This window comes from Dasypus novemcinctus, chromosome X, assembly GCF_030445035.2.
Source record: "Dasypus novemcinctus isolate mDasNov1 chromosome X, mDasNov1.1.hap2, whole genome shotgun sequence".
Classification (NCBI taxonomy): Eukaryota; Metazoa; Chordata; class Mammalia; order Cingulata; family Dasypodidae; genus Dasypus; species Dasypus novemcinctus.
In genome coordinates this window covers 179,065,472-179,089,239 of record NC_080704.1, presented here as the reverse complement: position 1 = coordinate 179,089,239, position 23,768 = coordinate 179,065,472, and the positions used below count along the sequence as shown (strand labels likewise).

The 23,768-nt window shown below is 43.3% G+C and overlaps 1 protein-coding gene across 2 annotated transcripts in view; it reads right to left on the bottom strand.

Annotated features, from left to right (window-relative positions):
- The window catches only part of MECP2 (methyl-CpG binding protein 2), a 70,235-nt gene extending 47,690 nt beyond the window's left edge, over positions 1-22,545 (bottom strand). The window contains exons 1-2 of one of the 2 annotated variants that reach the window (XM_071213194.1): positions 22,362-22,545; positions 17,370-17,493 (exon numbers count right to left, since the gene is read on the bottom strand). In XM_071213194.1, coding sequence (XP_071069295.1) covers positions 17,370-17,395 — 26 coding nt within the window. In that variant the 5' untranslated portion in view covers positions 17,396-17,493; positions 22,362-22,545. The remainder of the gene's footprint in view (positions 1-17,369; positions 17,494-22,361) is intronic. The other variant, XM_058291012.1, reaches the window with a different exon arrangement.
- Positions 22,546-23,768: the final 1,223 nt, after the last annotated feature.

Below are 23,768 nucleotides of genomic sequence, written 5' to 3'. Positions count from 1 at the left end.
CACTTTTGTTCTTTTTTCAAGATTGTTTGGTTGTTCTAGGTCCTCTGCAGTTCCACATAAATTTTAGAATCAGCTTGTCAATTTCTACCAGCCTACAGTTATGACTGGGTTTATGTTGAATCTACATATCAATACAGGGGTAACTGGTATTGTAACGATAGTCTTTCAATTCATGAACATGGTATACCTTCCCATTTATTTAGGTCTTTCACCAATGTTTTCAGTTCCAGTGTATAGCTCTTGTATATTTTTTTTGTTAAATTATTCCCAAGACGTTTTGTTTTATGATACTTTTACTAATGGTATTGCTTTGCAAATTTCATTTTCCCATTATTTGCTGCTAGCATATAGAAATGCAATTTTACGTATATTGACCTTGTATCCTGAGATGTTGATGTTCTAGAAGGTTTTTCTTTTTTTGGGGGGGGGGCAGATAAGATTCTTTACAATTCCTTTTTCCTGAGTTTAGGGGTAACACAGTCAATGTTTCACTATTAGGTATCATTTATCTGCAGCTCATTCACAAATTCCCTTTATCAAATGATGGAGTTCCCTTCTATTCCTAATATGCTGAGCTTGTTTGTTTTTTAATCATGAAAGGGTAAAGGATTTTGTCCAATGCTTTTTCTGCCCTTGTAGAGATGATCATATGGTTTTTCTCTTTATTCTCTTAATGGGGTGAATTACAACAACTGATCTTCAAGTGTTAAGGCAGACTTGCATTTCTGGCATAAACCTTACTTGGTTGTGATGTATCAATGTTTTTATACATTGGATCCAAACAGCTAATATTTTATTAAGATTTTTGAATTTATGTTTCTGAGGGATATTGGTCTTTTTCTTTTTTTGTAATATCTTTGTAAGATACACCGGGCTTATAAAATGAATGTGAGATGCTTCCTTCTCCTCTGCTTTCTAAAAGTTTATTTAAGGTTGGTATTATTCCTCAAATGTTTGACAAAATTCATCACTGAAATCATTTGGGCCTAGTTTTCTTTGGAGGAAGATTTTTTTGATAATGAATTCAAATTTTTTTACTAGATGAAGATTTAATGTTTTTATTTAATCTCATGTGGTGTTATAAATTATTTTTCAATGAATTTGTCAATTTCATCCAAGTTGTCAAATTTATTAGCATAAAATTTTCTTACCCTTTTTTTTTTGGAGGCACCGAGGGCTGGGGATTGAGCCCAGAGCTCAACCACTGAGCCACATCAGCCTCCCTGAGTATTTTTTGTTTGTACTTGCTTGCTGTTTGCTTTTGTCTTTTTCAGGAAGCACTGAGAACCGAACCTAACCCAGGACCTCCCATGTAGAAGGTGCAGGCTCAGCTTCCACTCCCTCTTATAATCCTTTTAATGTCTGGTGGGTTTTTAAATAATATCCTCTAATATGTCTGATACTGGTAACGTGTGTGTTTCTCTCCTTTTTAAATTTGCCTGGTTTTGTTGATACACAGAACCAACTTTTGGCTTTGTTGATTTTCTCTATTATCTGTTTTCTATTTCACTGATTTCTGCTCTTACCTTTATGACTCCCTTCCTTCCCTCTAGTTTGGGTTTACTTTGCTCTTCTTTTTCCAGCTTCTTAAAGTGGAACCTCAGACCACTAATTTTATATCTTTCTTCTTTTCTAATAAAAACATTTAAAGTTATAGCTATCCCTCTAAACAGTCCATTACCTGCATCCTACAAATCTTACTATGTTTTATTTTTATTATAATTCTCATTTAAAATAGTTTTTTTCTTGTGATTTCTTCTTTGACCTATGGGATATTTAGAAATGTACTCGTAAATTTTCAAATATTTGAGTTTGTCTAGATATTTTGGCATCATGATTTCTAATTCCATTCCATTCTGGTCAGAGAACATAACCTGCAGGACTCCAAACTTCTGAAATTTACTGAGACCTGCCTTATGGCCCAGCTAAATACACACTGTTGTAGTGTATCAGGTACACTTGAGAAGAATGCATGGTCTGCAGTTTTTGGGTGTAGTGCTGTATAAATGTTGGTTAGGTCAAGGTCATTGATAGTGTCGTTCAGATTTTCTATGTCCTTCATTGGTGTTTTTTGGTCTAGTTTTATCAATCATTGAGAGAAAGGTGATAAAATTTCCAATGATGATTATGGATTTGTATATTTCTCTCTTCAATTCTGTCAATTTTTTTCTTCATGTATTTTTTTTTTTTGTGGTCTGAAATCAGGCATATATATACTTGTGACTGCTAATTGTCTTCCTGATGAGCTGGCCTTTTATCATTATGAAATGTCTCTCTTTATCTGTGTGATATCTCTTGTTTTCAAGTCTACTTTTTTGATATTAGTATTGCCATTCCAGCTTTCCCATGCTGTTTACTTGGCATACCTTTTTGCATCTTTTTATTTTCAACCTAGTTGTGTCTTTATGAGTTTAAACTGCATATGTCATAGACAACAAATAGTTGGGTCTGGCTTTGTAAGACAAATCTACTATCTCTAATTTTTAATGGAAGCATTTAGTATACTGACCAAACAATTAATACAATATTAATGTAATTAATCATTAATGTAATTATTGACATAGGTGGGTTTAGGACTAGTGATTTGTTCTTTCATTACAAGCATATTTTCTTTCAAGTTTCTGTGCATAATTATAACAGCTGCTTTAAAAGTCTTTGCTGCTAATTCTAACATCTGGGATATGTCTCCATTGGTTACCTTTTTTCTTGAACAGGGGAGGGAGAACTATGACCTATGGGCCAAATTCAACCTGTTGCCTTTTTTTGTAAATAGTTTTATTGGAACACAGCCGTACCCATTCATTTATGTATTGTCTATGACTGCTTTTCCACACAACAGTAGAGATGAGAAATGACAAACTATATGGGCTGCAGAACCTGAAATATTTTCCATTTATAGAAAATAATTTGCTGACCCCTGCACTTGAGTAAGGGTCACATTTTCCTGTTCTGCATGTCTAGTAATTTAAAATTATATCCTAGACATTGTGAATGACACGCTCTCAGCCTTTGGATTCTGTTATGTTCCTGTGAAGAGTACTAATTTTTTTAAACAGGCAGTTAACTTGGCTGAACTCAAACTTGGCTGAACTCAAACGCCAAACTCTGTCTTCTATGGTGAGCAGCAGCCAGGTCTCTGTTTTGTTTTTTGTTTTTCTTTAGCTGGACTGCCTGGAGTCTGCCCCATGCACACATAGTTCAGAGAGTTGGACAGAGTCTATATGCATAATTTGGGCCACTTGCCTATGGTTCCACTTTCTAGGATTTCCCCCCTCAGTTTCCAGCTGCTGTGGTTGCTCTGAACTCTGTCCTCTGATTCCTCAACCCCTGAGACTGCAGGCTCTATCCAAATTTTAGCCAACCCACAGCAACACTGACTAGGCCCTGTCCTCCAGCAAAAAGCCATTAAAAACAGGAAACTCACCCAATGAACTTCCCTTCTTCCCAGCATCAGCATCCCTCCAGTTTCTGCTTGCCTTTGGTCACTCTCTAGTGACTTTAAATAGATGCTTTTAATTTTTGTCCAGAGTTTTATAAGTGTTTTCTGCAAGAGGGGTAGTCTATCATGAGCTACTTCACCACTGCTAGAAGTAAACTCCCTAGGTAACTTTTGTACACAATAATCTTGATTTTACATTGTCGTGGGCGATTAAGGCAGCATGCATAGAATCTACCTTTCAGCAATGCCGGTAACATGGCCGCCCGGGCTGATACAACAATAGCTTAGATAACAAGGCCTAGAGCAACTTTGTGCCTGGGAATTTCCTTCTGTCAGCCTTCATGTTACTCAAATGTGGCCAGTCTCGAAGCCAAACTCAGCATGTAAATGCAATGCCTTCCCCCCAGCGTGGGACATGACACCCGGGGATGAGCCTCCCTGGCAACGAGGGACCACTATCAACTACCAACTGATGATGCAACTGGAAAATGACCTTATACGGAAGGTTCAATGCGGATCAGCAGAATATCCATGTCTACATAAAATACCATGACTTTAAAATGCTGTTTGACCTAAAGTAAGGGGGAAATGGAAAGGAGAAATGAGTTTATATGGCTACGAGTTTCTAAAAAAGAGTCTGGAGGCTGGCAGAAGGTTTGCCCTCATGCACAACTGAGCAGAGTCAGAGAGACAGATAAAGCAGATACAACCCCCAGATATTGGTTCCTTTGAGGGCTAAAGAGACCCATGGGAGTTATGGTCATGGCCGATGGGGTTAACTACCAGGGCAGATGGCCCCTCTTTGGAAATGGTGTTTATGTGTGATGAATCTGGACTCAGATGGGATCTCCCTTCATAAGACTTTCATGCTAATGTGCTGGAGGTGCAGTTAATGTTGGGGTTTAAGATATATTTAGGGGATTTGAATCTCTGGACTGACAATGTGATAGCCAGATCCTGAGCCTCAACAGACTCCAGCACCTACAATCTGATTTATTGGACTTACCACACTCAGCTAAGATGGAGGTGAAGAAGGACAACCACCACACCATGGAGCCTAGAGTGATTACAACTGAAAATGGGAGGATTGCATCCAGCATCCAGGTGGAATCTGAGCCTCCTCTTGACATAAAGGTGCAATGGACACAACCAATCCAGTGTCCACATAGAAGAGGTGGCATTGGATTGGGAAAAGTGGACATAATGGACAAAGGGTATGGGGAAAGGCAGGAAGAGATGAGAGGTGGAGGCGTCTTCGGGACATGGAGCTGCCCTGGATGGTGCTTCAGAGGTAATCACCGGACATTGTAAATCCTCACAGGGCCTACATGATGGAATAGAGGAGAGTATGGGCCATGATGTGAACCAATGTATATGAGGTGCAGAGGTGCCCAAAGATGTACTTACCAAATCCAATGGATGTGTCATGATGATGGGAACGAGTGTTGTTGGGGGGGGGGAGAGGGGGGGTGGGGGGGTGGGGTTGAATGGGACCTCACATATATATTTTTAATGTAATATTATTACAAAGTCAATAAAAAATAAAAAAATTAAAAAAAAAAAAAAAAAAAAAAACAATAGCTTAGGTCACCCTCTCCCTTCTTTACAGAACCAGTTCGCGCCAAAAGTTCTTACCTCAAATCTGCCTTCCGCCCTAGCAACAGCAGCTGCTAATCCCAGACCGCCACCTATCCTTACCCGCCACCTCCCTCTTCCCTAGAGTATATATGCTCAGTCCCCTCAATAAAATTTTGCAGCTTGATCAGAATACTGTCTTGCTGTCGTTCTTTGTGTCTCTTGTCCCATACCATTCTTCCCTCATAGGATCTAGAGCTCCTGTTGATCGTTGATCATCCCGCGGGCCGGGACATTTTTGGCGCCCAACGTGGGGCCGAGACCTCTGAGGGATAGAACGCCGCACTAAAGAGCGCGCTCTCACCCACCGCACCCGGGATCGCCACGAGGGAACTCGCTCGTGAGACAGGTCCGTTGAGCAATCACCCAGTGTCGGCGAAAAGAAGAAAGAAAGAGAAAAGAAAAGCAAAAAGGCAGGCTCCCCCCTTCCCCACCATGGGACAAGGAACTTCCCAACATAGTTTATATATGAAACAATTGAAAGAGGCACTCAAGGCACGAGGAACTAGAGTTAAGAAAAAGGATCTCACACGCTTTTTTGAATTTTTGTTAAAAACTTGCCCTTGGTTCCCTCGAGAAGGTACCATAGATCATAAGTGTTGGATAAGAGTCGGAAACTGTCTACAAGACTACTACAAAACTTTTGGACCAGAAAAGGTCCCAGTTACTGCCTTTTCTTATTGGAATCTCACTTCTGAAACCCTAAAAGTCCATTCTTCCACTCCAGACATTCAAGAACTTTGCAAAAAGGGAGAGGAAGCTTTAAAAGAGCACTCTCGATCCGCTGGCCGGGACTTTACATCCCTACACTCTCACTGGAGAGTGACCAAAGGCACGCAGAAACTGGAGGGGAGCTGATACTTGGAAGAATGGAATCTCATTGGGTGAGTTTCCTGTTTTTAACTGCTTTTCACTCAAGGGCAGCTTCCAGTCAATGTTGCTGTTGGTTGGCTAAAACTTGGATAGAGCCTTAACTCTGAGGACAATAAGAGCTGCAAAGAAATTTTAAATTTCATTATTTTTATTGTTAGCAGTAACAGTGATACTGTAGCTTCGTAACTATTTTACATATATTATAAGATAAAACAAAGAAGCAGCTATGTTAATGTTATTAGGAACATTTTCAGTATAAGAAAAGGACACATAAAGATAAAAAAAAAAGTTAAAAGAAAATCCCTATAATGATAAATTCCCATTGAAAGTATCAATATGCATTCATGACCTTTAAAATGTTTTTCAATATATTTTCTAGCTCTGTCCACTTAAACGGTCTAAAAGCAATGCTACCCAGTAAGAATGAGCACACCCTGTACTAATATCTTGAATACCATTTCACACTAAAAGGAACCAGAGCTCCTTGGAGCCAGTTCTGGTACAGAAAAATAAATGGTGAGGTGGAATAACTTATGCCAGAAAGAAATCAAGTAATTGCTCAAAGACTAATTTATGAGGGTGTTTTTAAGAGGACACAGGAGCCAACAATGAAGGGGTTCTCACTGATCAAATTAGGACTAATCTGAACACCAAAAAAGAATGACTGTAGCTGAATTGTTAAACATTTAATAAAGAAAACTGCACAAGTCTATATTGAGAGAGAGAAGAAAACACAACACAAATATTTTTGCCACCATGCGAGGTGACTATTACCACCAACACCTTACTTTGAAAATTAGTAATCAAAGGCAAAGATGTAAGCATCGACACTGTCTTTTTAGGAGGAAATATAGTTTCTCCTTACTTGATGATAGAAAGTTCTTTACAGAATAATGTCAATATTAAATGGAGAAGGGATGACAGAATTAGTAAAACCATCATTTTGCATCTCCCAATGTAATAACAGATTCAGGCAAGGATAATCAGTCAACATTAAAACCATTAGTTGGGCAACATGATATTGATATGCTGCCAAAGTATTACTCCACAGATTACTTATCAATTACAACAGGAAAACTGTACACCTACAACAATGAGAATTGGCAGTCACCTCCTTTTACTAAGTGATAAAACCCAGCATCACGAATCACAGGATAGCCATACATTATGTACCTCCTGATCTGATACTCTACGAAGAACACCGCACTGCTTATGAAATATTCCTGCCCAAAATGATTAACCTAAAGAAGCCTACAGATCTTTCAATTTACAATCAATATAAGGGATAAACAAGTTAAACTATACCACAAGAATACAGATAAATCTAGAATGTAAGACAAATGGACCGGTTGCTTCAAAAACTTACTATCAAATATCTGGGGTGGAGTTAGGGAAACTGTTCTTGCTATACAGAGACAAGGGAGGCATAATCAAATACAAGGTACAAATTTTAATTGCTAACTAGTTCCCCCTCAAATCACTATGAAAGACGTTAGGATAAGTATCCATTTACAGTGGCTACCTGTTAACATTAGAGAATTATTACTTTCTTTAGATGTGATTGTGGCATTGTGCCAATGTCGGAAAATGTCCACATTTTGGGGAAATATATGCTGGGAGTATTTAGGGGCGAAATGCCATGATGACTTCAAGTTACTTTCCAATGGTTGGTAAAAAAGAATTTTTAAAAACCCACATATCTAGAGACCACACAAAAATGCCAAAATGTTAACAACTGTTGAATCTAGGCAGTGGTCATATGGGTTTTCGCAGTAAGCTGGAAAAAAAGGTTTGGCTGAAATAAAGAATTTAACAGAAGGCAGAGAAAATGAAGTCTAGGAAATCTTCCAAAATTCAAAGCAAAAAGACCAAGAACTGGAAAATATGAGAAGACTGAGACAAAGGACCAATATAAGAGGTCCAAAATTATTAAACTAATGGGAGTACCTATAAGAAGAAGAAAACAGAAGGATGGGGGTTAACACATTTTCAAAAAAAGAAGTGACAATCAATGAAAGTATTCTGATCAAATGTGACGCCAGCACAATGAATGAAAAAGATCTAACTCTAGACACATTCTTGTGACAATTCAGGGCACTAAGGAAAAGGAGAAAATGATCCTAAAATCTTCCAGGGAAGGGGAAAGAAAAGGCCACCCAAAAAAGAACCCTAACCAGTTACGAAGTTATGAAGGAAAATCATTTTTAATTTGGATTCCAATACTCTGCCAATCATGTGTAAAAGCAGAACTAAGGCATTTCAGACAGGCAATGGTTCAGAAAACTTGTTATAATGCTTCTGGCTGCAAGTAACAGAAGCTCCAACTCAAACTGGCTTAAACAACAGGAACATTTATCATCTCACGTAACTGGAAAACCAGTAATAAGGCAGGTTGCTCTCCCAGTACAACCACCAGCTGAACTGAGACCTAGGTTCTTTCCATCTGTCTGCTCCATGGTCCTCAGTGTGTAAGCTCTGTCCTCAGGCTTGGTCCCTCAGTCTGAGGTCGTAAACACGCAAACGAGCTGCTTACAGCAACTGCCTTATTTACATCCAGTGAGAGAAAGACAGAAAGCTTAGCCTGAACATGCAATCTAAGCCCTTCCTTCTGTCTGGCTTGACCAACTGGGATCATATGTCCAACCCTGATTCCTAGCAGTCGTCAAGGGGATGCAAGGTGCCAAATGGTGTAAGGATCCTTTCTGGAGTTGGGAATCAGGTAGAAAGGTGAACAGTATCAGGGTTCTGTTAGGAATAAGGATGGAGGAAATGGATAGGGGATAAGTAACAACAGTGTCCACTACAGTGTACAACCCATGCACTCCATCCTTAGCAAGTTCTTTAAGGATGTATCCTAGAAAATAAGGGAGTAAATCAAGTACAAGGAAGATACCAGTTCTGGGAAACCGTGGCTCCAATCTAAGAACTCAGTAAAGGGAAGAGCCAGGGTGGCAGCTGTGTGCAACCTTAAAGAGCAAATATTTGTCCAGATTGCAGGAGGACAGCAAGGTAACTTCTGGGCTATTCTCCACCAAGCAATTTAGGTGGCATTAAGTATTCTTAAATATTTTTAGCAGCATGGTATTTTGCATGATATCTGCAAAACTCTGTGTTCAAACAGCAGTTCTTAACCTATTTCTGCCTGGACCCCTCTCAATAAGAATGCTTTTCAATGTATAAAATAAAATGCATAGAAATCAATTAATAAAATATTTAGAAAACTGGTGATAGAGCAATATGTGCTTTGTTATTAAACCGTTAAATAACAAGATTGAGAGATGGATTGTACACCTTACCATAATTTTGAAGTAGCAGTGAGCATAAATAATATTTCAAAATATCTGAAACAACTACAATATGATACAAAGCCACCTTTGCTCTCTACTGGTGACAATGCCACACGTACTCCTAATACTACCAGGGTTTGTTGCCTACATTCACAATCAAAGGAAATCGAAAATTTCAGTTAGAGGTTAGTGGAAATAAAGACGCAGTGTTTTTCCCTTCCAAGAGACAACCTGAATTCTAAAGTTCAGATTTAGACCCTTGGTCTAGAAAGATACACAGCACATATTAACAGCAGTTTTCTCCACATGGTAGAATTTCTAGAGTGATTTTATTTTATTTTTAAATCTTTATGCCTACAAGCAGTTTCTAAGTTTTCTACAAAGATGTTTTAGTTGTGTAATTAAAAAAAAGAAAGAGCCTAATACTTTGATTTCTTCAAATTAAAAAAAAAATTGTATTGAAGTATGTGATTCATACATGAACAGTAATTGTATAGTAAAAGTTGTGAACTTTTATATGCATAACATCATACAGGGCTCTCATACATCACCCCACCACCAACACCTTGCATTATTGTGAATTATACTTTGATTTTTTTGTTTTGTTTTAAACAACCTGGAAGAAGGGCAAGGAAATTTTATACAGTAGCTTACAAGCTACAGTAACATTTTTGATAGGGGTGGTACCACTTTTACAAAAGGTGCCCCACCTTCCTTAACTACTTAAAGCAGGGGCTCTTAACCAGGGGTCCACGAACCCAAAAATTTCAGGGGGTCTGTGAGCTTGAATCGAAAAAAATCAACTATCTTTTTCTCCGACCTCTAACTGAAATCTAGCGTTTCCTTCATTTATGAATGTATGAAATTAAGTAAGTACTATTCATTTCATATCACATTACAGTTGCTGCATATCTTGAAAAATCGCTTACGTTCATCCACACTTCGAAATTATGGTAGTTGTTAGACCCCACGCTAACAAAGTTTTATGACGCTAGCTGAGTGTCATAAAACTCTCTGCTGCTACATTCTGAGAAGGGGTCCATGGTTTTCACCTGACTGGCAAAAGGGTCCGTGGAACAAAAAAAAGGGATAAGAACTCCTGACTTAAAAGTGTCACGATGACTTTACTTGTTTCCATGCTCTTACAAACCTAGGAAAAAAGGGCTAGATTTATTTATTCTGGAATTAAAAGGAACAAAAAGACAAACTATCACCACAACTGCAGACATTTGTCTACTTTTTTTGCCAAGTGTAATTCCAAAAACAGCTGAAAATATTAGAGGAAATTAGTACTTAATATGAACTAATACCGTCTGCTGTTTACAAAAACACAAAGCTAGAAACACAGACATTTATATTTAAAAGTCACTAAATATGTGCACAAAAATCTAAAATATAATTTATCAAAGTAATGTTAAAACTTCAGTACCACTAGAAGCCCTGAAGAAACCAAAAAAGCTTAAACAATTAAGAAAATTACTCACATCTAGAGAGAAAGCTCATGCTTAAAAGAGCTCAAGTTCCTGTTTCAGCAGCCATATGGAATGTTGCAAAGTAGACAGGAAGTAAGGCACTGAGGTAAATGTGCCTATCTTGGAAGCTAGCTTTGCTTTCTTCCAAATCGAAAAATAAAACCATTAGAATGCCCTATTAGTAAGTCTAGAAAACGGATGCCTTTTTTGTGGAAAGCACTGGCAAACAGAGAAATAAAAATATCTTCTCCCTAGTTAAGAGGACCAAGAATGTAAACAAAACCTAGACACCAATCCTTGGTCTCCCCCAAGGTTCCAGCGGGGCTTATGTTGCAAAAATGTTTATACAGCACAAGGAAATGTGTGCACTAAATGAACAAGTCTACATATACCAACACAGACCAATCTCAAAAGCAAAGGATGGATTGAAAACACAGGTCATAGAATGTTACACAGAGTAGGGAGTTATCCTGTAAATTTTGAAAAACACTAGAAAAGTTGCCATTATCACCTTTAGGCTACTGGTTACCTGCAGGAGGCAGAGCAGAGAGGGTGGAATGCTAGGCTAGGACTTTGCAGCTGTCAGCAGTATTTTAGTTCCATAAAAGAAAGCTGACACAAACACAGCAAGAAGTTCACATTTATTAAGTCTGGGTGGGGGAAGTGCACTAGTCCTTGCTGGAAGTCTAGATGCCAGGGAGGAAGAGGGTGGGGTAGTACTACAGGCAGGCCTGCCCCTCCAAGGCAGAAGGAGTTGTTCCACAAGGGAGGGGGCAGAGAAGCAGGCAGCACATCCCCCCTCCCCCAACTCCAGTCTCAGAGGGGATCTGAGTGGCCAGTCAGGACCTGCATGAACTATTGGGCACTGGTCCTTGAGGAGGCGCCAGGAGAGCCTTGTTAAAAAACAGTCATCGAAGTCAGGAGGACGTGAGCGCGCGCTTGGTTCTGCAGATGATTTGTGTCCCGTGCAAGCTCCCGCGCCCTCACAGCCCAGCACTTTTGAATGAACTGGGTTGGCAAGGGGGAAGCCCTGACCCCGATGGAGGACTGGGGGTGGCAGGAAGGTTCTGTGAAGGGCCCTGGACTGGGAGCCCAGGGGGTTCCAATGGGGAGCGACAGGATGGGAGGTTGGTTCAGGACAGACGACCGACAGAGCGGTGTGGGGTGGAAAGCAGACAGGAACAGAGCGGCCGGCCCGGGGCCTGGGGAATATCCCAGAGTACGCTGCAGCTTGGCGGTGACCCTGGCGCGACCCTGGTGGTGGCCCATGCCCCTCTCCACACACTCAACTCCCCTACGCACCCTCTCCTGTCTGAGCCTTTCTACAGGCCCGCCCTTCCCCAAGACGCCCACTTCACTCCTCATTCAGACTTGCGCCTCAACCTGACCAATGTGGTCTTACCCTTCAGACCTCAGGTATAACTTTTCCAAGAAGTCTCTTCCCCAATCCCATCCCTGAAATTGTGGCGGGAGCCCCTTTTTATGTTCATGTGCACCCCTGGTGCCCAGCGCTTGTCTGTCATAGCACTCACAGTGGTGGCGGAGACCCTGTGCTAGTCACCACCGTATCCCCAGCATCCAGCACGGTGACCCACACCTAGCAGATGCTCGATTAGTAGAGGCTAAATGAATATAAAGAGTAAAACAGCCATAGACAAATGAAGCAAAACCAATCTGGTCCTGAACACTCTCCCAGAATATTCTTGACACATATGACAAGAGAAAAGAGGCCAGCACAGCACTTGGTTTTACAGGAAGACGCAGCAGCTGAGGGAGACTCTCACGCCCCAGGTCCCAAAGAGCCACCACAACTTAGAACTTTCCACAAAGACAAATGTTCCATTTTCTTCAAGATCCATAAAGGAGAACTAGCTGAAGTTTTCCTCCTCCAGTAAAAGGTCCTGCTGTACAGGTCCAACTCCCACAAGGTGACAGCTGATAAAGTGGAAGATTCCCAAGTTTTGCTTTCTAGTGCTAACTGCTAAAAAATATCTTTCCTTGCCTAATTAACATCTCTCTAATCGCCACAAATAGGATTACAGCCATAAATTTATGTACTTACGCACACAGACGCTTCTTTTTTTAAAAAAAAAAGGCAATTAAAAGCTCACCCTTGATTTAACAATCTCTCTCCAAGTTTAAAATGCATATACCCTTTGACCTAACAACTCCCACTTCTAGGAATTTATCCCACAGATAAACTTCCCCATGAGTAAAATGGCATACGTAAAAGACTATTAGCTACAGTGTAAATGAAAATTTAAAAATTGGAAGCATAATTATCTATCAACAGAAAATCAAATATGATACATCCGTACAATGGACCACTAACCCAATCTGGAAAAAGAATGATAAGGCTATATATAAACTGATACAGCACAATCTCCAAGCTACAGTTACTGAAAATAGCAAGTTTCGTAAATATGCATAGAATTTTACTATTTGTGTAAAAACAAATAAACCCTTGTCTGTGTTTGTGTATATACAGACACATAAATATGTATGCAAACACACATATGCAGAAATGGAAAATATACGTAGAAAGGTTAGTAAGAAACTGGTAATGGTGGCTGCCTCGAGAAACTGAACGGCTGGGGACAGAAGTGGCAGGGAGACTTTTCCCCAAATAGCCTTTTGATATTACTTTTTGAATTCTGTACTCTATACCTATTAAAATAAACCAGTTTTTTTAAAAAAACAGTCTTCTATAAGAAGACTTTTCCTTAATCACAAGTCATTTATATCCCTTCTCCTTTAAGTAAAAAAATATTTTCAATCCAAATCAGGATTCCACTTCAGCTTTGAGGGTATTTATTAGATTTAAATGCTGCAAGTTGCAAAAATTACATTTGCTCCCTAAGAATATATTCACCAAAAGCCTGTCTTTATTTTTATCAGCTATTACAGAAAAGCTTCAAAATCATCATAGAAGAAAATTGCCATTTTTATCAGTATGCAACTTTTATTCCACCACAACCAAGCTAACTGCACACAGAAATATTTCAACAGAAAAAAAGCGCTCATCATAAATTCAAGACAAAAATTAGCCTGCAATTACATCAGTTAGAAAACAAACTATGCTTAGGTTGCAGTCTACTCTAAAGCTCTAACTTATAAGGCAAAATTTAAAATACATACGTACACTAAATTGTGGATTCCTCTTAGTTTATCTAAAACATACTTTTGTGAAGATCCACTATTTCCTTGAGTCTTCCAGAACAAGGACTGTCGTCAGTTGGCAACATGACCTTTGTGGCCCCATTCCCTCAATGAGTGAGAATGGCACCACTTCCAGGGCTCACCACCATCCCTGGCTCAAGGCAGGTGATCAAATATGTCACGTGAATGAATAAATGATTATCTGTTGACAGGCCTGTCACTGGGCCTAACAAAGAAAAAAGTTAGAAAGGAAAAAAGCAACTTCACGGAGAAAAAAGGGAAAACTTGAAGACATGCTTTTTTTCACTTTTAAGAATTCAGTGTATGATAAAGATGAAGAATGGGTGTATTCAACAAATGGCTATGACACATTTGGCTAGATGGCTCTAGACCTCATTCCATTCTAAAGTTAAACACCAAAACAAAAAAAAAATTTAAAAACCGTAAGAAAATAAAGGACAACTTACCAATATTCTTTTGTATGTGTCGAATAGTATAGCACATCTTAAGTTTTTGTAGGAAGAAAATATAGGTGAATATTTATTTGCTCTTAGAGTAGGAAAGGACTTTCTAAGTATAAAAGCAAAAGAAAAAAAACCGTAACAGAAAATGTATTATTAAAAAGACAAGCAAAGTAATTAATGCCACGGAATTGTACACTTTAAAAATGGTTAAAATGGCAAATGTTATGTTATCACAGTTTAAAAAAAAAGACAAGCAAAATCAAAAGACATTATGACAAAGTAGAAAAACGATTTGCATTATGACAAATTGCTGATATCCTTACTACATTAAGAGTTCTTACAGGAAGAGGACTTGGCCCAGTGGTTAGGGCGTCTGTCTACCACATGGGAGGTCCACAGTTCAAACCCCGGGCCTCCTTGACCCGTGTGGAGCTGGCCCATGCGCAGTGCTGATGAGCGCAAGGAGTGCCCTGCCACGCAGGGGTGTCCCCCGCGTAGGGGAGCCCCACCCGCAAGGAGTGCACCCCGTAAGGAGAGCCGCCCAGCGTGAAAGGAAGTGCAGCCTGCCCAGGAATGGCGCGGCACACACGGAGAGCTGACGCAACAAGATGATGCAAAAAAGAGAAATACAGATTCCCATGCTGCTGACAACAACAGAAGCGGATAAAGAACACACAGCAAATGGACACAGAGAACAGACAATTGGGGGGGGGGAAGGGGAGAGAAATAAATAAAATAAATCTTAAAAAAAAAAAGGGGGGTTCTTATAGATCCATTTAAGAAGAAATATCCTGATGGAAGAGTATCAGTAGGCAGTTCAGAAAGACAAAATACAAATGGCCAACTATTAGTGAGGTTCAACCTCAGTAATGATCAAAGGAGCACAAATTTAAAAGATCGATCTCCAATTCTCGCAAGGGTATGAGAAGCTGGCACTTTCACATACTGTTGTGGGAACCAGTACAGCCATTTTGGAAGGTGATGTGGTGGCATCCACTAGCAGCTCCAAGTCATTCTTCAGAAACACTGGCACATGTGGAAGTTCAATAAAGTAGTATTTTAAATAGCAAACCATTGGAAAAATCAATAGGGGAACGATGAAATACATGACAATAAATCGACACCATGAACAACTATACACTGCTAATTTTACAAAAGGAGGCAGATATAAATGTGCTGACATGGAGAGAGGAAGAGTATGTATAATACTATCCCAGTTTTGTTAAAAGTACAACAAAGAAACACACCCCACAACAAAAAAACAAGTACCTATTTGTATGGCCTTAGAAGATTTAGAAGATTTAGAAGGAACTACATTAGACTATCAACAGCTGGTTACTTCTGGGTAGTGGGACCAGAGAATCAGAGGAGCTTTCATTGGTTTACTTGATATATAATACTTTTTTTTTTAATACTTTTAAATGGTGTGAATTTTCTATGAAAGCATGTATTATTTCCGTAATTGTTTAAAAAGGGGGAAAAAAACCAAACAACTAAGCCATCAAGCACTGTCTTCTAAAGGTAGGTTCTGTCCTTTGAGGATTCCCTTCAAAGTTCCTTGAAGCTCAAATGGCCATGTCTTCTTTATTCATAAGAGATATTTTTAAAAACACCTCTTCCTTTCTACATTTTGTAGGGAAAACGATACAGTATCACGACTGTCACTTTTTAAAAATCCATTTGTAATCTGAGAAAAAGAATATTAAAAACACAAACCACCACCCCAGGCCTAAAATATACCAGAAGAAACCCATTTGCTCACCATATTACATTTAGTCAACACTATTTCAGAGACAATGCACAATGCGCCAGCCACAAAACTCCCATCAGCATAAATACGCAGAGTACAAAGAACGTCCTGTCAGCGTGGCCCAGAGCACAGCCCTCAGCAGTAGAGGGGCATGACAATTTGAGTCACAGGATCAGGAACAGAACCAAATTTGGGACCTGCAGGAAGCACAATGCTCTTCATTTTCTTTCACACCTTCTATTTTCCTTCAGCCAGACTCTGCCCTCTCACACAGTTTCTAAACCCGGCTGTTTCTTACAGATGTCCCAAACAACTTTACATCAAGGTGTCAGAAATCACTACCGAGTATGTTAACAAAGGGCTGCTTAGGGGACTTTGTTGGCATAAAAATGACGGCATATGTGTCAACTCAAGTTTTCTTAGGAAAAGAAACTGAAAACTTCCATTAGCATGTTCTGCCTTACCACACTAAATGTTCGAAATCCAGGGTGCCAAAATATCAAATGTGCAGTGACCACTGATTAAAATCAAGATGGTGAGCCTACCCGTGGAGAAAAAGGAAACACACGTTCTCATAAACGTGAAGTCCACACCACAGTGCCACAGGAACCCAAAGTGTGGCTGATACACCACCAGTACATCAGACCCAGCGTGACTATCATCCCCACTTTTCAAAAAGCATCCTGCTCCTGAGTCTGGATAGCCAGGTACATGGGTCCCTACATGCTCTCTTTACCACGGAAGGAGTGTGCATGTACACTAGATTAGCCATGGACTCCACTGTCTCGGGACAGCTTTCAAGAGATCCTCTTTATAGGGACTCCACACCAGTCCTTGTATCCGCAAATGCACTACAGCCACTCACTAGTGGCCACCAGCCATTTATCCCAAACCAAACCAAGCCCCATGCTGAACACTGCTCAGCAAGAGCAGCAGTCAGTGAAGAGTTCAGTGACAAGTCTTTCAGCTCAGCTGACCTGCATCAAGGTGAACTGAAGTGGCAGCTCACCAGTTCCGGCTCTAATCTGACTCCCACCCCCAGATCACATTGTGGCTACCAAGTAACTCTACCCAAACTGACCTTTCAGGGCTCAGGGAAGTGACTTTTTTTTATTATATGGCACAGTTTGGCACAGTTATGTCTTTAGTCTTTGGGGTACTTTGATACTGTCCAAGAGTAGTATATCTTGTTTTTTCCTTTTTTTCTTTTTTCTTTCTTTCTTTTTTTTTTTAAAAACAGATGGCCAAACCAGGACATATACTAAAAAAAAAAAAAGGAAGGTTACTTACCTGAGCCCTAACATCCCAGCTACCATGGAATCTTGTTGGAGCTGGTCTACAGAAGCAAGATGTATTCTGGGGAGTCACATGTCACATCAAAGCAGGAACTGGTGAGTCTGTATTTTTATGGAGCCTAAAACAAAGAAAATCGTAAGTTGAAAGCCCCCATTGTGCTGCACGACCTTTTTCCCAGGGCTATTTGGGACATACAGACAAGGTACTATGCTAGTTCCCGGCTTGCCTGGCTAGAAACAAAGTATAACTGCAAATCGCTGGCACATAACACACAGTGCTAAAATGAAAGATTCATTCGTGTTAAAATCGACATTAATCATAAGTCTCGTCACCTCTAGGGAACACTCTGACACTACGAAGCCTTCCGTCAGTGGTGACCTCTGGCAAATATTTCTGCCACCAAGTTGTACAGCAATACTCAGAGAGAGAATACATGTTCAAGAGAACATGCACGATCAAAGCATCACCCCAAAAAGCATACGCAACATCAAGAGGCAGAGTCTCCCTTCTTTTACCAGCAGCTGAAGCCGCAACAAGCTGCTATACCATCAGGTAAAGGGGCTTGAAACCCAAGAGAGAAAAAGCAGCACCAATAGAAACCAAGAGCCTGGGGACCCCCAAGTATGGAGGTCCATTTTGGAGCAAGCACTTTGAAACCTCTCAGATCAGAAAGTGGCAAGGTTCAACAAACTAAGTTATTAGTTTGATAGTTCCCCTTTTGCTTTTGAATCCATGTTCAAAAAAGAATTTTGGTCATATTAAGATAACCATCATTCCCTTGTTAAAACCTAAACTGCCCCATATTAGCTAATCTCTGACACCGTGGCTATTCAAGTACAGCACTTTTATCTCAGACTAAAAAAAGACTAGAGCGCACAACTGAGAAACTATTCCCACAAACAATTACTCGTGCAATCAAATCCAGAGAAAGGGCAATATCGACCCGGGCTTTTACTGCTGGTCTGTAACTACTGCTGGTCTTTAACTACCAGGATGGTACAAGGCTTCATAATTCCCTTAAACAAATATTCAAGTCATAGAATGCTTTGAAATCCCAGAAGCCAAGTTAACAATATTACTCAGCTAGTTGGATAATAAAAATCAAACCGGTATCCTGGCTAGGATGCCCTGGAGAAGTCATAATGTCTCTAGGCTACAATTTTTTTTTACTTGCAAACAGAGGGAGCTGGACTAAGGTTGCTTCCAGCTCTGGAAACTTAAGCTAGTTGCATAAATCAAGATTTCATTAAAACACAAAACAGAAAATAAGACCATTTAGGTGAAAACCACAAGAAAGCAGTGCTCTGCAGGTCCATATGCCCAGCACCCCCAGCTCTCACGGCAAGGGCATCAAGCAAATCCTTGCTAAGCATGGTCCGACCAGCTTCAGAGGCGGTAACAAGAATCCAGCTGTCTGCGCGGACTACAAAACAGCTACATGACTACAGTGGTGACACATTAACATGCAGACACACAACATCAGTGTGCTCTGAAGAAGTGATAAAGGCCGAGGTTTTACTGTCTAATGGAACAGTTGCCCCACTTTGGTATGGGAGTGGAGATGCCCTGCCCATGGCCAAATTCCCATTCCCGCTCAGTTATCCCACATGCCAGACCGACCATCAAACTCTTCAAAAAAAGTTTAAGCAATGGCCTGCAAAGAAAGGCTTCGCTTCTGAAAAGTGTCCTTTTAAGAGAAAGGCCAAAGGGAGCGGGTGAAGGCAGAAGAGCACAACTTCTGTAGAGCAAGCCAAAGGAGAAGGTGCCCGTTTACATCTGTTCTGCCCGAAACAATGTAAAGGCATGGCAGGGACAGCTGCCGTTTGACTGCAAAGGGCTGGTAGGGATGCATTAAGGACAAGGTCCTTCGGAAGGAGTGGCAAGAATGCTCTGCCCAAGAAAAAAGATTGTGTTTGTCAGCTGCCGGAGGCCGGTCTGTACACGCAGTCACCATAACCGAGGGCACGGAGAACACGCAGCCAGCCCGCCCGTATCACTGCAAATCGCAGCACTGATGCTTCTGGAGTCTACAGGTACAGCCAGAGGGCTCCCCGGCCTGGCTTCTCATCCCCCATGCACTGAAAATACTAGTTACTTAGAACGTCAAACATTTTATGGGCTACTGTCATGGACAGTGAAAGTAGCCTGGCTACACAAACTGTTCTTTGCCACTCATAAGGTTTTCGCTAATGTTCACCCTTATAAAGATTAAGTTAAGGACTCTAAGACACATCATTTATCATAAAAACAGTCCCAAGAAGGTACTTTAGGGTGGGAAATGAGACTCAAGTAAGAAATTAACAATTTTTTACCTCTGTTGTTGTTTTTAACTCTAGGTTAAAGAAACAAAGTTCTCCGTCCATCCCCAGGTGGGGGCAACCACACATTGGAATCTCCTAACCAGCTTTTGTTTTTTCTCCCCCCAAATCACACAGCTTGCCTCGCTCACCCCCACCCCCTGCCCACTAGAAAGGACTCTAGTTGGAAGCTGTAAACATGTAAACACAGAATTAAAACTTGTATCCTAATCTTCCAGACAGCATAAGGGCTTTGCCCCAGGTGCACCACAGGATTCAAACAGCAAAAAGGTCAAAGTAGGGTTTACTGTGCGATGCTTTCCTAGCAAGTGAAAGAAAGACCTGGCACTTTAGATTTAAAGCATTCCAAGCAATGAGAAAAAAAAAAAAAAAAGAAAAGAAAAAAGGAATTAGTACAGTGTGATAGGCCAGTACCAGCAAGAAAGCCGTACAAGGTTTCCTCCAGCTGTTAGGACATGCTGACTTTAGATGCCGCCAGGCACTTTCCAAAGAAACTCCACTCTGGCAGACACTTAGACTGTGTAAAAGGCTAGGGGTACGACAGACAACTAACTGGAGGAGCACCAGACCGCCACATGGAAGACCTAGTCTTGTCACTTCTTAGATGCAGATATACAAACCTTGAAATCTTCTGTCAAGTGAGGCCTGTTTATGGACATGCACGTATCCCAGTGACTGGCCACCTATCTGACCTGCCCTGAATGGGTGACAGATGGCAACTGTTTTTAATCAACATACAAAAGCCAATCAGCCTTTTTTCTAGATTGATTTTGTTGTCCAAGCTGCTGACATGTTCAGGTAAGAGAAACGAAAGCGAGTGTGCCTTAAGGCTTTCTGACTGGGATTTGAAGCAGAAGTCCTGAAAAGCCCATAAATAAGCCTGCTTCTTGAAATTTCTGGTGGAGATTCCCAAAAGACCTAAAATATCCAGACCCTGTCTTTTTATAGGGACCCAGCATATTTTGAAAGACCCAAGGGGGCCAGCTTAATCTCGTTACTCCAACCACAGAACCCAAATCTCCCTCTAGAGTAATAACTATCAACAGTTCAATGTGACTAAAGAGGTCTAAATATGCTTTGTTTTTATAATAGAAATAAAATGCCTCAAACTTGCCAGAGTCCTACAAAGTCTAAGCCAGCCAGTTCCACGCTCGGTAGGTTTGATTGCGTGATCACCCACCATTCTCTTCATTATATCCTATAATCTCACCAATTTGGGTCACTGATCTGCACAGTGGAGACGTTGTCGTGCGAACAGCTCAGGCAGAGCCCATTCCTGTTACTGGGAAAATAACCTCAAGTACCATGAGTCAGGAAGATCAATTTTATGGTGGAGCCCACTTCTGCTGGGACCAACCCACACCCAAACACACTCACAACCGAAGCCCCCTGACAGAGAGGGGGGGGGGAAAAGGAACTTGCCATGTACTCCACAGCAAGCTTTCCCCCTCAGGGTCCATACTTATCAAAGTCATAAACGGTCTCCTCCGCGAGATCAGTCCTTTCAGACTCTTCCCAATGACCTTAAGTCTTCAGCGCAAAACCCCAGCAACATTGCCACCGCCACAGAAAAGTCACCTGAGTTTCAGTTGAGGTGATTCAGGTATAACCGAACTAAAAAGAGAATCAACTTTCAGGAAAATCGACAGGAGCCGCAGCAGTGCATGCAATGAGAACTTGCCCCGTCTGGTCCTGGTGATCCTGGGCAGGATGGGCTCCGGGAGCCCATTACACACTATGTCCCATTACACTTATGTAACTGGAAGCTCGCTGGCGGAGGGGAAGGGGGGGGGGAGGACGGGAGGGCGCTCATATTTGGAAACCACAGCACCCCAAAAAGACCTCCGAGCTCCCCCGGGGCGCGCTCACGCCGAAGAGCCGCCAGTGCCGCCGGACCAAGAGTCCCCTACCCACGGCTCCTGCAGGGAAGTACAGCCACCTCTTTATGATGAGTTGTGGGACCCAGGAACGCGGGGTCTAGTCCCTTTAGTGGGTGGACCATCACTCCCACCCACTTCTTCCCGCGAGGCACGGAAAGGCGATGGTGGACTGACTCGCTTCCAGTGGGGGCAGAAAGTCATGGAACGGGCGAGAAGAAGGGGGAGGCAGAACCTGGAGAGATGGGGGTGAGAGCGCAGGAGCCCTTGTGGCGCACTCTCCCGACGGCAGGCGGACTGCGCACGCGCACCGGTGGGGGGGCAAAGTAACGGGAGAGGGGGCGCGAGAGAGGGAGGGCGAGGGAGAGCGCGAGCCAGGGAGAGGCCGGGGCCGGGGGCGCGGGCGCGCGACGGCGCCGCGGGCCCGAAGCCCCGCGAAGGGCAAGACGCGCGCGCAGCCACGACCGGCGGCGCCTCTGCGCCGGCGACTGGGGCGCCCCCGGAGCCAGGGGCCGGGATGCGCGCCGAGGGCGGGAGCGTGTGGGGCCGGAGGCCCGGGCGGCGGCCCCGCGAGACCGCGCCGAGGACGGTCACCCGCGAGCGCGAGTGACGGGCCGCGGGGGGAGCCACCAATGGTGGCAGCAGGCGGGGGAGGGGGAGGGTAGAGAGGAGGGACGCCATCCGCCAGGCGAGTCGCCCGATCCCGCGGGCCCCTCCCGCGCCACGTCCCGCCCCTGCCCCCCTCCCCCCAAGGAAGGGTCCCCGCCCGCGGCCTCGGCGGTACCACTCACAGTCTCTCCTCCTCGCCTCCTCCTCCTCCTCCGCTCGGCGCGGCGGCGGCGGCGGCGGCCATTTTCCGGACGGCTTTTACCACAGCCCTCTCTCCGAGAGGAGGGAGTGCGCGCGCCGCCGACGCCGAGACCCCGCACGGCGCGACGTCGCGCCCCGCCCTCCCGCCGGCCTGCGCGCTGCTGCACCTGCGCGCCCCGCCCCCGGCCCCCCGGCCCCCGCCCCGCGTCGCGCCCAGCCCGCCCGCCACTGGCTGCGAAGGCCGCGGCGGGGCGGGGCCTCGGCGGCGTGGCGGCGAATTGGCGGGAGTTTCTGTCAGTGACCGCCCGGGAAAAGAGGGCGGGGCCTCGGGCCAGCCGCCGATTGGCTGCCGCCCGCCGTCATTTTGGGAAAAGAGGCGGCAGGGCCCCTGAGGGGCTGGCTCAGTGGGCGGAATTTGAATGTGAAGGATTAATGGGTCCTTGCGGATGCTGGGGCGAGCGAAGGCCTAGCCTCGGAAGGCTTGTTTGCGCGGCCCTGCCGGGCGGGTGGCCCACTGTCCACAAACGCACAAAGTCCGCCGAAATACCTCCTCACCCGCATTGTCTCCCTAGCACTGCCTTCAGTGGGAGCAGGGGAGTCGCCTGCCCCGGAGCCTGACTTTGTCGCGGCCGAGGGCCCTTGGTTTCTCGCGGCTGAGCCTGCCGCGTGCCAGACACTCAGAGGGCCGGGGACGAAACTGACGGACAGATCCCAGCCCCTGCCTTCGTGGAACTCGGGCGGGGGGAGAGGATGCCCGGCGAGGCCGCGCGAGACCTGCGGTGGCTGGAGGACAGGGTCGACTGGGGGGGTGCACAGGAAGGGGCGCTTGTCTGCCTGGAAGGGAGAGGGCCGACTGCCGAGAAGAGGGGATCTGGGAGCCGAGCCGCGGCAATTCTGTTCAAGGAAAATATTTCTGGGTATAGGAAACGTTTCGGCCAATGAGACGTTCAGGGCAAGACCGTTTGGTCAGGCGTTCTCACCCTGATACCGTTCAACGGCCGGTTCCACCTGCACTCCTTGTGCTGGTTCTATGCCTAGCAAAGAACCTGCTGATTCTGATTTCCTTTCCTCCATTGCGTTCAGTTTTTTACTACCTACTGCGTGCCAGGCACCGTTCCAGGCTCTGGAAGTACAGGTGTGAGCAAGGTGGTGAACTAACATTCCTCTGGGCAAGATTCAGCCTAAACATACAAATGAGTGTGTAGGATAATGACATATGGTGACCAGGGCCCTGAAAAAGATAAAGCCAAGGAGGAGGAGGTGCTATTAGATAGCCGCAGGCTTTCTCCCTCATTTTATTCCCCCAAATGGATATCTGGAGGCAGGAACTGTCCAGGCAACTGCAAAGGCCCTGAGAAGAGACCATTCCTGCCAGGTTGGGAACTAAG